We start from the raw sequence: 13,643 nt of genomic DNA, 5'->3' as shown, positions 1-13,643 counted from the left end.
TCTGCTGATCGTTGCTGTTTTTTTTTTCTTCAGTGATTGATCATAAGAATTTTGTTGTGAGTATTTTAAGTAGTTTTAATACAGATCTGATTTTTTTTCATTTTATTATTTTTCAAAAGTCATGTTTTGGCATTCCTGGTATTTGGATTGGATTGTTGTCGATCGCCGCTTTGTCATGGCGTATAAATTCTCAAATTTTCCCTCTAAATACCACACTGAGGCGGCCCGCCATGGGTGAAATTCGGCTAATGATCAATGATGGATTGATGTATGATATGATATTAAATATTATTTTAACAACAACAACACAATAATTTCGAAGAAATTTATAGATTAACCTGCATTAATCCTTTAAAGAGTCGGTATTATTTGAAAAAAAAAAACTGAATTCTTGAAAATTGACAAAAATATTTGAAATATTTTGGGGGTGTCGATTTTCTTTTGAATGGAGGCATTCTTTTCGTATCTATTTACAAAAAAAATCACGACAATAATATGACTTTAGAAAAAAATTAAAATACACGCCTATAATTGGAACTTAGAAAAATGTTTTTGAAAAACCTTATAAAAATAATAAATCCACAACTGTTCACGCATATATTATTTCCTTGTAAAAATAATTTTTTAATTTCTCCTATAGCAGGTGATTCAAAACATATTTTTAAAAAATCTACACCTATATTAGACCCTTCAACTATTTCTAAAAAATCTACGCCTATATAAGGTGATTTGTAAAAATTAAATCAAGCTCTAAAGGTTCACCGAAATCCAAAATTAGTTCCAATTAGCACACATTATTTCCATAAGTACCCTCCACAACCATCCTACAAACCTTCCTGCATAACCCGATCCTACACTCCCCCCAATAATATGAAATTTCAGGATTTCAACTCTATTGGTTCACCCACAATTCAAATTGTATTAAATTTAGTACATAGTAGTACCAATTTCCAAAACTTCCTACTTACCTCAAACCTACATCCAACAGTGAACCTTAATCCAAGTTTCATGATTCCAACTCTATCGGTTCAGCCACAATTCAAATTGTACTAAATTTAGTACACAGTAGTACGAATTTCCAAAACTTCCTTCTTAACCCAAACCTTCACCCAACAGTAAACCTTAATCCAAGTTTCAGATTTCCAACTCTATCGGTTCACCCACAACACAAATTGTACCAAATTTAGTAAACAGTAGTGCCAATTTTCAAAACTTCCATCATACCCCATTCCTACAACTCCACAGTGATCATAAATCAAAGTTTTAGGATTTCAACTCTATCGGTTCACCCACAATTCAAATTGTACTAAATTTAGTACATAGTAGTACCAATTTCCAAAACTACATACCCCAATCATACACCCCCACAGTGATGCTAAATCCCAGTTTCAGGATTTCAACTCTATCGGTCCACCTACAATTCAAATTGTACCAAATTTAGTACACATTAGTAAAAAAATTTAAAATTTCCTACATATCTCAATCTTAAACCTCGACAGTGATCATGACTCCAAATTTCATGATTTTAGATCTATAGGTTCGCCTAAAATTCAAATTGTACCAAATTTAGTACCCATGAAATAAATTGCTTAAGCTGAATCCTGACCCCCAATCCTACACCCCTACAGTGGCCCTGATTCCAAATTTCATTGTTTCCGCTCTATCGGTTCATCCAAATCCAAATGGTACCAATTATAGTACGATTTAATATTTGGGTACACATAAGTAACAAATTTCCAAAACACGTACATATCACATTCCTACACTCCGACCGTAATGTTAATTTTAAATTGTAGGATTCCAGCTCGATTTGTGCCTCCAAAGAAAATTTGCACCAAATATAGTACAATAATTTTTCAACCTTAATTTACACTCCAAGTTTCATGTTTTAGCGCTATCCGTGCACATGCTACGAAATTGTACCAAATTTAGTGCATTTTCGTACTTTTCGGATAGTTATAGTTCGAATTTCCAAAAACCCTTTGGTACATCTATCCTACACTCCATCCACGACCACCAATCCAAATTTCCGAGTTCTAGCTCTAACGGTTCGCTAACTACAAATCACATTTGGCACTTTTAAGTACTTTTCGTACCGTTCTAGTACGAATTTCCAAAAACCCAGCCTTATCTGTCACCTTTGGACCAAGAGTGACCCTCACCCAAAATTTCAAGATTCTAGCTTCAGCCGTTTCGTCTGGGCGTTGATGAATCTTTAAATCAGTCTGTCAGTCAATCACTTTACTCTTTTATTAGTATAGATTAGTACCTTTTAGTACTTTTCGTACCGTTCTAGTACGAATTTCCAAAAACCCAGCCTTATCTGCCACCTTTGGACCAAGAGTGATTCTCACCCAAAATTTCAAGATTCTAGCTTCAGCCGTTTTGTCTGGGCATTGATGAATCGTTAAATCAGTCAGTCAGTCAATCACTTTATTCTTTTATTAGTATTGATAATATATGTAACAAATCTACACAGAGCACCTTTTGCTCACATATAGACAGCAAACCTTCCACAGGACAACGACTGGGGACTTTGTACAGTACCATATAAATTTAAATTCTTTACAGAACCTATATTTATTTATAGGAGGAACAAACGCTTCTTCAATCCCTAAAATATTATCCTTTCAAAACGTATTTGCATGCCAACAAATTACGTAGATACCCTCGGGGCAATTTCACACCCTTTACTATAGGCAGCTGAAATTGCTGACTTAGCAAACGAAATTCAAAGTTTTTCTTATGTGCCGCGCCGAACCATACGCACAATATATTACATTAGCAATAATCATCATTTCATCCAAAAAAATATTCAACCAAGTGGCAATAAGGAAATACAATACACTTCCAAACGTATCTTGAGTTACTTACGCATGCGTCAGTGACTTTTTGGTTGACTTTGACTTGCAACTAGCTAACATAGATTATGGGAATGAAAATCGCTGAGAAAAAAAGAAAAACGATTATGTAAATGGAAATGTTATTAAATTGCTTACGGCGAAATTATATGTTGCTGTTGTTTCCCATAAAAAATCTCTGTAAGATATTGCACCCAGAGAAAAAGAAATATAATATTGAATGAATTTAAATGCTTCAACGAAAATGTTATATACTATTGACAGGCCTGACGCACATTTTTTTAAATCATATGAATAAATATGAATTCGCTGGTATTGAGGAATGTCATTAGCTATAATAATAATATCAAAATTGGGTTTCAAAAAAGAGAGTTTAAGATGAACATATTGGTTTTAGATTCCAAGTTTCTTTGGAGCGAATTCATTTCTGGCTGTTTTACAGGCGATCTACAAATGGACATCTGGAGTGCACGATAACTCTCTATGATTTTACCTGATTTAATTCAATGTTTGCATATCACAATATTTCTATCAAATTTAAATCAAAAGATCGACTATGGGGACAATATCGAAGTTATAATTTCGAAGAAATTAACGATTTAAACCCAACATTGCACAATTTATAAGATCTATCCACAAAAAACTGTTCTCCATTACTAAATGTTTTGAAACCCATGACATATTAAAAATGTACATCTTATATACAATTCTCCTCTACGTCTCCTTAAACAAATTTAAGTTTGTCTCTCGAAAACTCCTAAATGCCAAAACATGGAAATTTTTCTGCCAGAAGATATTTTACCACCTGAGAAGCCTTAATATAAATTACATTCATATTGAAGCGAAAACCATCAAAATATTCAAAAAGGGGCGGGATCTGAATACGACGAGGACGTTCTGTTAGAAAAATTTTATACCGTCGACTATAAGTTGGAGTGTACAATAAATACAGGGTGAGATAAAAAAATGCAACAAAGTCATAATTTTTACATTTAATTTGTTTTTGCAAAATAGTGGGGCTTAATCGCAGTTTGTTGTTTTTATAAAAAACAAATATTTATTAGTGGGGAATGTATGGCATTGTCCGCCGAGGGGTAAGCCAGGGAAGACTATAGCTTCGGATCTCGCCACTGATCCTCATCAGTTCCCTTAGTTTTTTGTTGGGATATTCTACCCAGAAGCTAGTTATTGCTTCTTTACAAAAAACCTTTCATACCCAAATGTCTCTTGTGACAAATCGAAGTTCTTACGTTATCAGCCATGCCATTTTTATGTAATTTTATTGAAAGAAAGCAAGAAATGTCGTAAATAGCGTCAAATTTTAGAATATGATTAGATTTGTTCGAATTAGTCACATTTGGCACGAATTGTGGTCTTCAAACGGGCAATGAAACTGTCACACGCTGCCCGAATGTTGCTCTGTGGTATTTTGGCCCATTTCCGGCGAAGCGCTTGCCAACCTTGCTTTCCAAAATACTTCAGACACAATAGTCCAAAAGATTGGTATCCGGAGATTTTGGTGGCCATTGTGCGCTGGAAATAAAGCAAGGAAACTCATTTTGTAACCATTCTTGGCTGTTGCGTGCGATGGTGCTGAGTCCTGTCGGAATGTCCAAAGTCTGTGGCCAAAATGTTTGCGTGTCCAAGGCCAGAATATGTTCGCGATAATATTCGACATTTATTCTGATTAATACGAGCGGAGAGGAACCATCGGCTGTTATGGCGGCCCACACCATCACCAGTTCGTTTGTTTACAAACTGTTGAACAACGAATGTTTTCTCATAGGAGAAAACCAAATTCGGCAGATCACCACTTTCGGCCAAGCGAAGCAACTCTTTAGCTCTTTTGAGACTATTATCCTTCTGTTGCGGTGTAAGTTCTTGCAGTTTTTTAAGTTTCAAAGGCTTTACCCTTTTTTGGCCACTGCGACATTTCCGATCAAGTTTCGATCATGTCGCTTCTTTACTTTTCGAACTATTTCTGCTGATGTTGCTGTTTTTTCGACTATTTCCTTGACGTCGGTCTACGCTACCAGTGTCACCGTAACCAGCGATGGTACGAGACACAAAAGATTCGTTCATATTTAAATGCTGGAGTCCTTAGCCACTTGTGGTTTTCCAGCCAAGTATAAAGAAATCACACTATCACGCTTGAATTCCATCACGATTAACTTTTTTCTGGAAAATTCTCACCAAAATACGTTTGTACGCTTGAGCTGCCACTGGAATAATTTTAATAGCTGTCACATGAGTGGCTTAGAAATAACAGCAGCCTGAAGTTGGTTGCAGTTTTTTTCATCTCACCCTGTATATTATTTATCAAAGGAAGTTGGTAACACTTCGTAGTGGTCACCGTAGACCCCGAATAAAATTCTATGTCGATTTATGCATGTTCGTTTGTTGAAATCACGATAGATCACACAATATTTAAGATAGAGCTTTGAAATTTGTTATTTCTCCTAGAATATTGGGGTTCAAAAATGGGATACATAGGCCAATGTTTTGATATATCACCCATACAACGGTGCCGAAAAGTATTCGGTATTTTGGGAATATTTTGCACGTTTTTTATCCAAATGAGTCATAATTTGGTGTTTGGAATTTTTATTGGGTAGCTAATCTTCCTACCAAATTTCTACCAAAAATCAACATTCTCCCATTTTTAGGATAGGCCCGTTATATGGGGCCTAATTTCGATATTTCGATAAGAAACCTGTCCATTTACAATAGACTGTTTTCTTATTATATTATTCTACTGAGTAGAAAAATTAGTTCCATATAGGTTGTAGATAATGGTGTTGACAAATACCTAAACTGGACGGGACCTGCGGGATACATACCTTTGGAACACATATAATATGGTGGTTCCTGAAAATGTGGGATATGTTTAAGGATGAAACTATATTGAAATTTTTCTGCTATAATGATTGCCTTCTGAGTTATATTAAGAATATTAACCTATTTAAAATTGGAAGGGAACTTTATATGGGATACTATGTTATTATAAATATTCTATATTATAAATGCATATATCTAGGAAGTATTTTGTTGTCCATGAAGATTAAAGCCACTCCGGGAGTATTATCAATGTAAGTTCAACACTTAAATCTCTTTCTTAAATATTTCAAATATTAACCAGATTTAAACATACATACAGGTATAACAATCGAGTTCAGTTACTCATTGAATAATAATTTCTGTAAGTAGACCCCACAGACCTGACTCTCTAAAATAAATTAATGCGGAAGAAAGTGAAAAAAAAATAAAAACTCTCAATAACTCAACATTCGATCTTGTGAGGATAAGCAGAGGATTATCGAAAATAGAACAGATATTCAATGAGAGTTTGAAAATATAGAGAATAATTAATCTGAGTCAATCAAGTGTAAAAAAAGTCAAATAACTAATATTCCAACTGTCCTGTCCAGATTTGTCTTCGGTGAAATATTTGCAACCCCCTCCCTAAATTTGTCCCCAAATTCGTATTTTTTTTTTAATTTTAATGATTACAAAATATATGATTTTCTCATGAAACCCCTTCAACATTTTAACCTGCGTAATGACGATTTAAATGTGGCATCATGTCTTAGCTCCCATAAGCCAAATTATAACTTACTGTCTTACCAGATTATACCACAAAAAAATAAATCCACCAAAAAATCCGCAAGGATATCATTGACGGAATGCTAATGTCCCATCTATCCCCAGCACAACGAGCGAATGACATGTTCCGATGACATTAATCAACATAATTTCGGTATAAGTGGTAACAAAATGGTTGTTCGTTGGTTGGCTACGCCGCTGCCGAACAAAATTACAATTTGATGTGAAAATAAATTGTGCAGCAGCAGCAGTGGTAGAGGCAAAACAGCGCGCAGATAGGCCATTTATGGATAGTCAGAAAGGATAAATGTTTTGTTGACCGTTTGTTGGCAAAGAAAGAAAGATAAAGGTTTACCTAATGCTTCTGATTTCCCTTGGATCGCTTGAGTCTCTCTCTGGCGTTTATCACTCATAATTGTTTGATGATGAACTTTGGGATTTAGAGGCTTGCAAGGCTTCTTCTTCCTCCACTTCCACTTTGACTTCGTGGTTCAGTTCAGTGTTTTGCAGCCATTAACATGCAATGTGGGGAAATTCAGTTTCATGTTTTTTTCTTCAGATTTGCGTTATTTTGGCCAATTTTCTGTGATTTGGCGACAATTATAGAAGTTCCAGAATACCAACAACAAAAACCAGAAATGTTTTTTTTTTTTTGCTTTGCCTTCAGTCGTAAATTGAGCTTTAACCCAGAGCCACCAGAGAAGCCATAAAATAAAATAAAACATTTAGTTAAGTTTTTAGGGTGTGTAGCTTTGGGGCCTTTTGTCGACAGTTTGGACGTTATTGTGGTGTCTCTTTTGGGAAATCATAAGACGTTGCAAAACAAATGTAGAAAACGTTTTCGAAGCTGAGCTGGGGATCTTTTTGTTGTTGTTGGTGTTTGCGTCAAAGGCCAACGTAGCAATAAAATAACATTCATTTACATTTTGTAGGTTCATAGCATGACACCCACACATGCCGGTGCTAAGTTAAGCCATCCAGCCAGCCAGTCAGTCAGATCTGCCAACCAGCCAGCCAACAAGCCATATTGACGATCGCATCGCAAAAGCAAAAAAATGATTGTGGAAGAAAAATAAAAACAAAGACGTTTAACCAGTTTTCTTTCTTTACGGCTGGCTGAAATGATCTTTCTTGGGTCCCCATTCTCACTCTCTTTCTCTCCCTCTCTCTTTCTCTGAGTGTGTCATACCCAAGGGAACTTGTTCTGAGAGTATTAGGTATTCACTGATCATGCTCATTAATAGGTGTGTTGCTAAACAAAGGTAACTGGTATTGGTTGCTCACCTGTTCAAATTTGATTACTCTCTTTAACGATCTCCCTCTCTTTCTGATTATAACTGTGAGAGAGAGTGGGTTATGATCACCACACTAACCAACACAATTAGCTCAATTAGAAAAGAACCCAAAAGGAAAAAAGGTTTCTCTCTCCCCTTTTATTTTTTCTCTCACTCTCTCCTCTCTATAATTCCCTGGGTTACCTTGTGTGTGCCTCTTGTTGGCCAACCTTATTGGTATGTGTGGTAGAGCTGCTGCTGCTGCCGCTTCTGGTTACTCAAAATTTGATTTGCTCTTGTGGTCCGCGTGAAATACACTAGGCAATGGACATTTAGTTTGTTCGTGGACTTCTCAACACTGTGCGCGTTGATCGCTACTCGGTCTACGTAAAGAAAGGAAGCCAGAAAAAAGAAAACTAAAATAGAGGTGGTCAGTTTAAAAGAATTTCAAAAAATTTAAATTTAACAAAGGGGTGAATCATACCCCCTCGGCCAATGGACCTGTGAAAAAAATTACAACAAGTGCTTGAATTAAAAAAAAAAAAACAATAACAAACGTGTACTCTTGCCAATAAGAATTTGGAGTGCAAAAAAAAAATTAAAAAATTTCCCATACCAAAAAATTTGCGGAAAAATTTCGTATCGAAATTTTGTGTGTGATTTTTTTGGGGAAACGTGACTCTAACCGTGATTTATGATGGGTGACATATGGTATTTGTGATTTCTAATTCATTCACATAAATCAAGCGCTCATCTGCAGCAGTGTGTGTAGGCTTGGCAACAACATTGCGTGGGAGACCCAATTGGAAATAAAAAAAATAATAAATATCAGAAACCTGCCGATTTTTTTTCGAATTTGGAAAACAAAACAACAACAAATTTGCAAAAATGGAAGCCCTGGATCTAGAATTCAGTAACAACAACAATAACTCATCATTAGCCTCCAACACAACAACAACATCAGCATCCTCCTCTTCCATGTCTTCTTCCTCATCGGCATCATCATCTTCTGCCCCTTCGAAGAAAGTAAGCTGCAGTGAACCCTATTCATACCTTAATTTTACAGAGGTCAATCATAGCCGTAATCAGTTATTGGGAAATGGCAATGCCAACAACAACTCCACCACCTCCTCCTCCTCAGCTAGCACCACACAACATTTGGCAGATATCATTAATAATCCAGCATTGTTGGAAGTTTTGGTTAATGCCACAAACATGCAACAGCAGCAACAACAACACCAATCTACCACCATCTCTAGCAGCAGTGGTTCGGCCACTTCCTCTTCAGGCACCTCATCTTCATCAGCCACATCATCTTCCACAACCAAGGATGGAAATGCCTGCGGCAAATCAAATAATACTCAAATCACTAGCAAAGCTCTGAACTCCAACAACAACACAGTTACAACAAGCAACTCCAATAACAATAGCAACAACAATAACACCAGTTCCACCACGACCACCACAACAAATGATTTGGCAGCTGCTGCAGCTGTTTTTCTATCATTGCAGGGTACAATGGTAACCAGCTTGCAACAAGCCGCCTTACTGCCGGTGAATTCACCCGCAGCTGCTGCCTTAAATTTGCAAGCTTTGGAATCGTATTTGGCACTGCAGCGTATAACAGGTAAATCGGATGTTTTTCGTTTTAATAGCGTGGGAAATAATCAGCACACTACGGACAATAAAAATGAAAATTCTGCAACAACACTGAAACAACAAAGTAACTCTGGAGCATCATCTTCTTCCTCGTCCTCCTCCAGCAACACAAACAAGGACAGTGGAAACCACAATCACCATCACGAGGACAATTCCGGTCTTAACTATACTACTGAAAGGCCCACAAAATTACCCTCGGCCAATAGCCTATTTCACTCGTTGCACTCAGCCCAACACAATCACAACAACAACCACAACAATTCGAGCTCCCATGATTTAAGTGAAATACTCAACAGCAGTGATGATACCCTGAATTTTGATTCCTCAGAATTGGAGAATAGTTTTCTCTTCAATAGTGCTCTGATATCGACAATTTCGGGGGCTCAACAACACCAACAGCAGCAGCAAAATCATGGCTCTTGTAATACGGACATTGATCAAATGTCTGCCCTGCAGGCATCAATGTTTCAAGATAAATTAAATACCCTTAATGTGAATGAATGTAATTCACTGCATGGTACGGTTAATAATACGGAAGCGATTTTGTGTGGTGGATCAGGTGGTGCAACTGGAGGTAGCACATCGGGTCAATCATCCACCGTTTTGGCCAATGCCCAACGTGCCAAAAAACAATTCATTTGCAAATTTTGTAATCGCCAATTTACCAAGTCGTATAATTTACTGATACACGAACGCACCCACACCGACGAGCGACCATATTCGTGTGATATATGCGGTAAAGCTTTTCGCCGGCAGGATCATTTAAGGGACCATAGGTAAGTAAATGGAATTTTTATTATATTTAAAATATTAATTAATACTAACATCATAATTTGAAATTGGAAATTTTGAAAGTCGAGAAATTGGAAATTTAGCAAGTCGAGAGTCATTAAAGAAGGGTTTAGCAAAAGAGAGCATACAAATTATTTGCTCTCTCTCTCTCGATTTGGTTGCTGAGAGAGATGATTTGACTAGGGCTTAACCAAGGCCTATAAATAAGGTCGTCCAGGGAGACCAGTTGGATATCAGCCGCCTCTCAACTTTGCAGTCAAAATCCATTATTGTGAATTGACTTCCATTATGAAACCGTAAACAAAGGCCAATTTTTTGACATTAGACTTGAAAAAAAAAAACAGCCGACTTTCGCTAGCTGGGTGGCCTTATAAATAGATCTTAGTTTGAGCAAAATATAAAGACGTATTTTCCATTCTCCCACAGTTCTGAGAGAAACTCAATTCAAAAGAGAGGAAAGAGACGCAAAGAGAGACAAAGAGAAAACGTGTTTTGGAAATCACCGCTATCGTACTATTTTGTGCATGAGTGATTTAAGAATTCTAGTTTAAGCTTAAGAGAAATTGGTGTATCAAATGAACGGCTCTCTACCCTATCCTTTAATAATAACGCCGACAAGATCAAAATTAAAAAAAAATGCTCATAAGATTGAAATATTGGTCCTAGACCCACCTTTAAGTATACGATCGTCATATCTCGACTATCTGATTCGATGTAGACATGTGTGTCCGTCCGCCTGTCCATTATAATTTGTAAACACGATACAGGCCACATTATGTACCAATCTTCACGAAATTTTACATGTAGGATGGGTTATGGCCAATGAAGACCCCTATTGGTAAAGATCGGTTAATATTTAGGGGATGAAACGACCAAATATTTAGTTTTGGTCGGTTTTTCTGGTCGCTCCACAGCCCGCAAAGATGGCACAAACATCGCGAGTTTTTACATGGAGAAGGGGATCGGGCCAAATGTACCCTGACTTTTGTGTGAAAAATGACAAAATGTTTATTCTATAGCGTATATATTTAACTCTGAAGGACATAAACCCGATTAGTTGATAATATATCTAAGAGGAGTGGTTGACCTTTAAATTGATACCAATTATATTGTCGTATGTACTCGGTTATGGAAGATACACTTAAATATTTACAGGTGCTTAACGTATTCACGTATTCTTTTTTGTGTTTTTTCGAGTCGATCTATAGACCACAAATGAAAGCCAAACATCCCAACACAACCAACGGCTAATGAAATCTGCACAATTAATTAGAAGGGATGTACTGAATATTAGTAATATTACCCAAGCTCAGAATATAGAACCGCAGAAAGTTAGATTTTCGTGGAAGTTGTGTAGGGTATCACATGGTCCGACTATACTGTTCCGCTCACTGGTTTTTCCTTGTGGAGTATTTGGCGATATCCATACTCACTTCCTCCACCATCTTATTAGCCTCTTCGCTCCTCCGACATTCTAAGACAGTAATTTTAGTCTTACCTTGTTGTCAGACTCTTATTTTTAGTATGATCCCCCCGGCAATGTCAGAAGGTTGGATCGAGATTTTTCTTCCCCTGTGGTTCTTAAACGCAGATACAATTTTCCCAGTACGTTAGTTGCCTGTAGCGATACCCTAGACTACAAATGACATGATTAGCTCACTATAGCACGATGACGACGGATCGTGACTTGTGTGCAGATCAATGACTGAGTTGTTTAGGCGAATAATAGGAGAGCAATATAGGAAAAGGGAAGTATCATATCTTGGTCCATATGATCCGCTAAACCTTTACCGATTTTCATAAAATAGTCATGCTTATTCTATGTCGAAATCACCTTCCCCATTAAAATTTCACGATGTTGCGATTATAAATATGACAACCAGAGCTACCAGAAAAAGAGAAAAAATAAATTGTTGGTATGTTTGATCCCCTAAACTAAAAGCAATAAGTGTCGTCTTGGGCCAGAAACCGGACCGATAGTCCCATAACTGCGGGCTACAATTTTATGTACAAATTATGATGGACTGTCACACATGACCAGATCGATTGAGTTTGTATAGATATGATATACTAAAGGTGGGTCTTGCACCAATATTTCGTGACGTTACAAACTCTTATGGCCACAGACACCATTTTAAGATCTCCGTTTAAAAACTCATTGAAAATGACGGTATACAAGACCCTGGTAACACGAGAATTTACGAATGGACTATTCTTGGATCCACACATTTACCTCCTGTTTGTGGTATTTTGATTTAGAGATATGGTGTCATTATTTTTGTTTTATAGTTTAGCGCAAACACAGACAAGCTCCAATAATACAGGCAAGAAAATAATGATATGACCTCATATTATATTTAGGGTATTAATAAATGTCATATCTATTTGGAAAAAACATATATAAGGTTCCAATTTTATTTTAGACCCTTAATCAAAATATTGAAGTGTTTGCTTGACAATTAGAAAATATTCAGCAGAAAAGGTGACATTTTTTGTTTTGTTTAGGGACAATGCCTTGTGTAGGTATAATGTAGAGGCTTCCTAAAAACAATTCCATTTGCCCCTGAACGTAGGAGATCTCATTATAAAGTAACTAGTATTTTTAACTACTAACCCAATATTATATTTAATTTCATTCATAATTTGTTTTTCCTCCTTCTCCCCCCTCACCTCTTCCCCCACCTCATTAGATACATTCACTCCAAGGAGAAACCATTCAAATGTGCTGAATGTGGCAAAGGATTCTGTCAATCACGTACGCTGGCCGTTCATAAAATCCTCCACATGGAAGAATCACCGCACAAGTGCCCTGTCTGCAATCGATCCTTCAATCAACGTTCAAACTTGAAAACACATCTACTAACACACACCGATATCAAGCCATACAATTGTAATGCCTGCGGTAAAGTATTTCGACGCAACTGTGATTTGCGACGTCACAGTTTAACACACAATCTAACTTCGTCACCATCGTTAACGAGCTCGGCGGCTTCTATGAATGATTCGTTGTTGTCGTTAAGTTCCACAGTTAATGAATTGCTGAGTGGTGGTTCACAAAAGGATTTGTTGCTGTCTGCGTCGTCGTCGCCATCACCAACAACTAGTTCTTCGTCAACTTCAACTACGGCCAATGTTGCCTCACCGACTTCGATAATGCTATCGGCAGCGGGTTGTCCATCGGCGTCAGTGTCAAGAAAATCAACAACCATGGATTTAATCGCTGTTAATGATTAAGTTTTTAGTTTTTCCCCTTAGATCTCATTTTTATTTTTATATATGTATTTTCTTATACTTATGCCGCCCTGGAGAAAATTTTCAGAAGATTTTTTTGTTTCGAAGAAATGCTCTCTCTGTTATATACAATGTAACGAAAACTCTCTATTACAGTGTTGCCGTTTTTTCTGCGATTTTTTTTAAAGAACATTGTAAGGAATTTTAAAGGCGAATAAATACT

The 13,643-nt window shown here is 36.8% G+C and overlaps 1 protein-coding gene across 1 annotated transcript; it reads left to right on the top strand.

The window, feature by feature from the left end:
- Positions 1 to 8,626: 8,626 nt before the first annotated feature.
- On the top strand, positions 8,627 to 13,423 carry LOC133329966 (protein sister of odd and bowel-like). The gene is made up of 2 exons (XM_061538424.1): positions 8,627 to 10,173; positions 12,880 to 13,423. The coding sequence occupies exons 1-2, from the start codon at positions 8,627 to 8,629 to the stop codon at positions 13,421 to 13,423; spliced, it is 2,091 nt and encodes a 696-aa protein (XP_061394408.1).
- Positions 13,424 to 13,643: the final 220 nt, after the last annotated feature.

Source organism: Musca vetustissima, unplaced genomic scaffold, assembly GCF_032173495.1.
Source record: "Musca vetustissima isolate MV318-11 ecotype Yass unplaced genomic scaffold, APGP_CSIRO_Mvet_v1 utg930313, whole genome shotgun sequence".
NCBI lineage: Eukaryota > Metazoa > Arthropoda > Insecta > Diptera > Muscidae > Musca > Musca vetustissima.
Note: the sequence above shows the minus strand (reverse complement) of the source record. Positions and strands in the feature narration are given on the sequence as shown.

Bases quoted from the DNA above. Each gene is read 5' to 3' on its own strand.
- LOC133329966 (XM_061538424.1), top strand. From the start codon at position 8,627: ATGGAAGCCCTGGATCTAGAATTCAGTAACAACAACAATAACTCATCA. The intron at 10,174-12,879 runs GTAAGTAAATGG...CCACCTCATTAG, and splicing joins GATCATTTAAGGGACCATAG to ATACATTCACTCCAAGGAGA.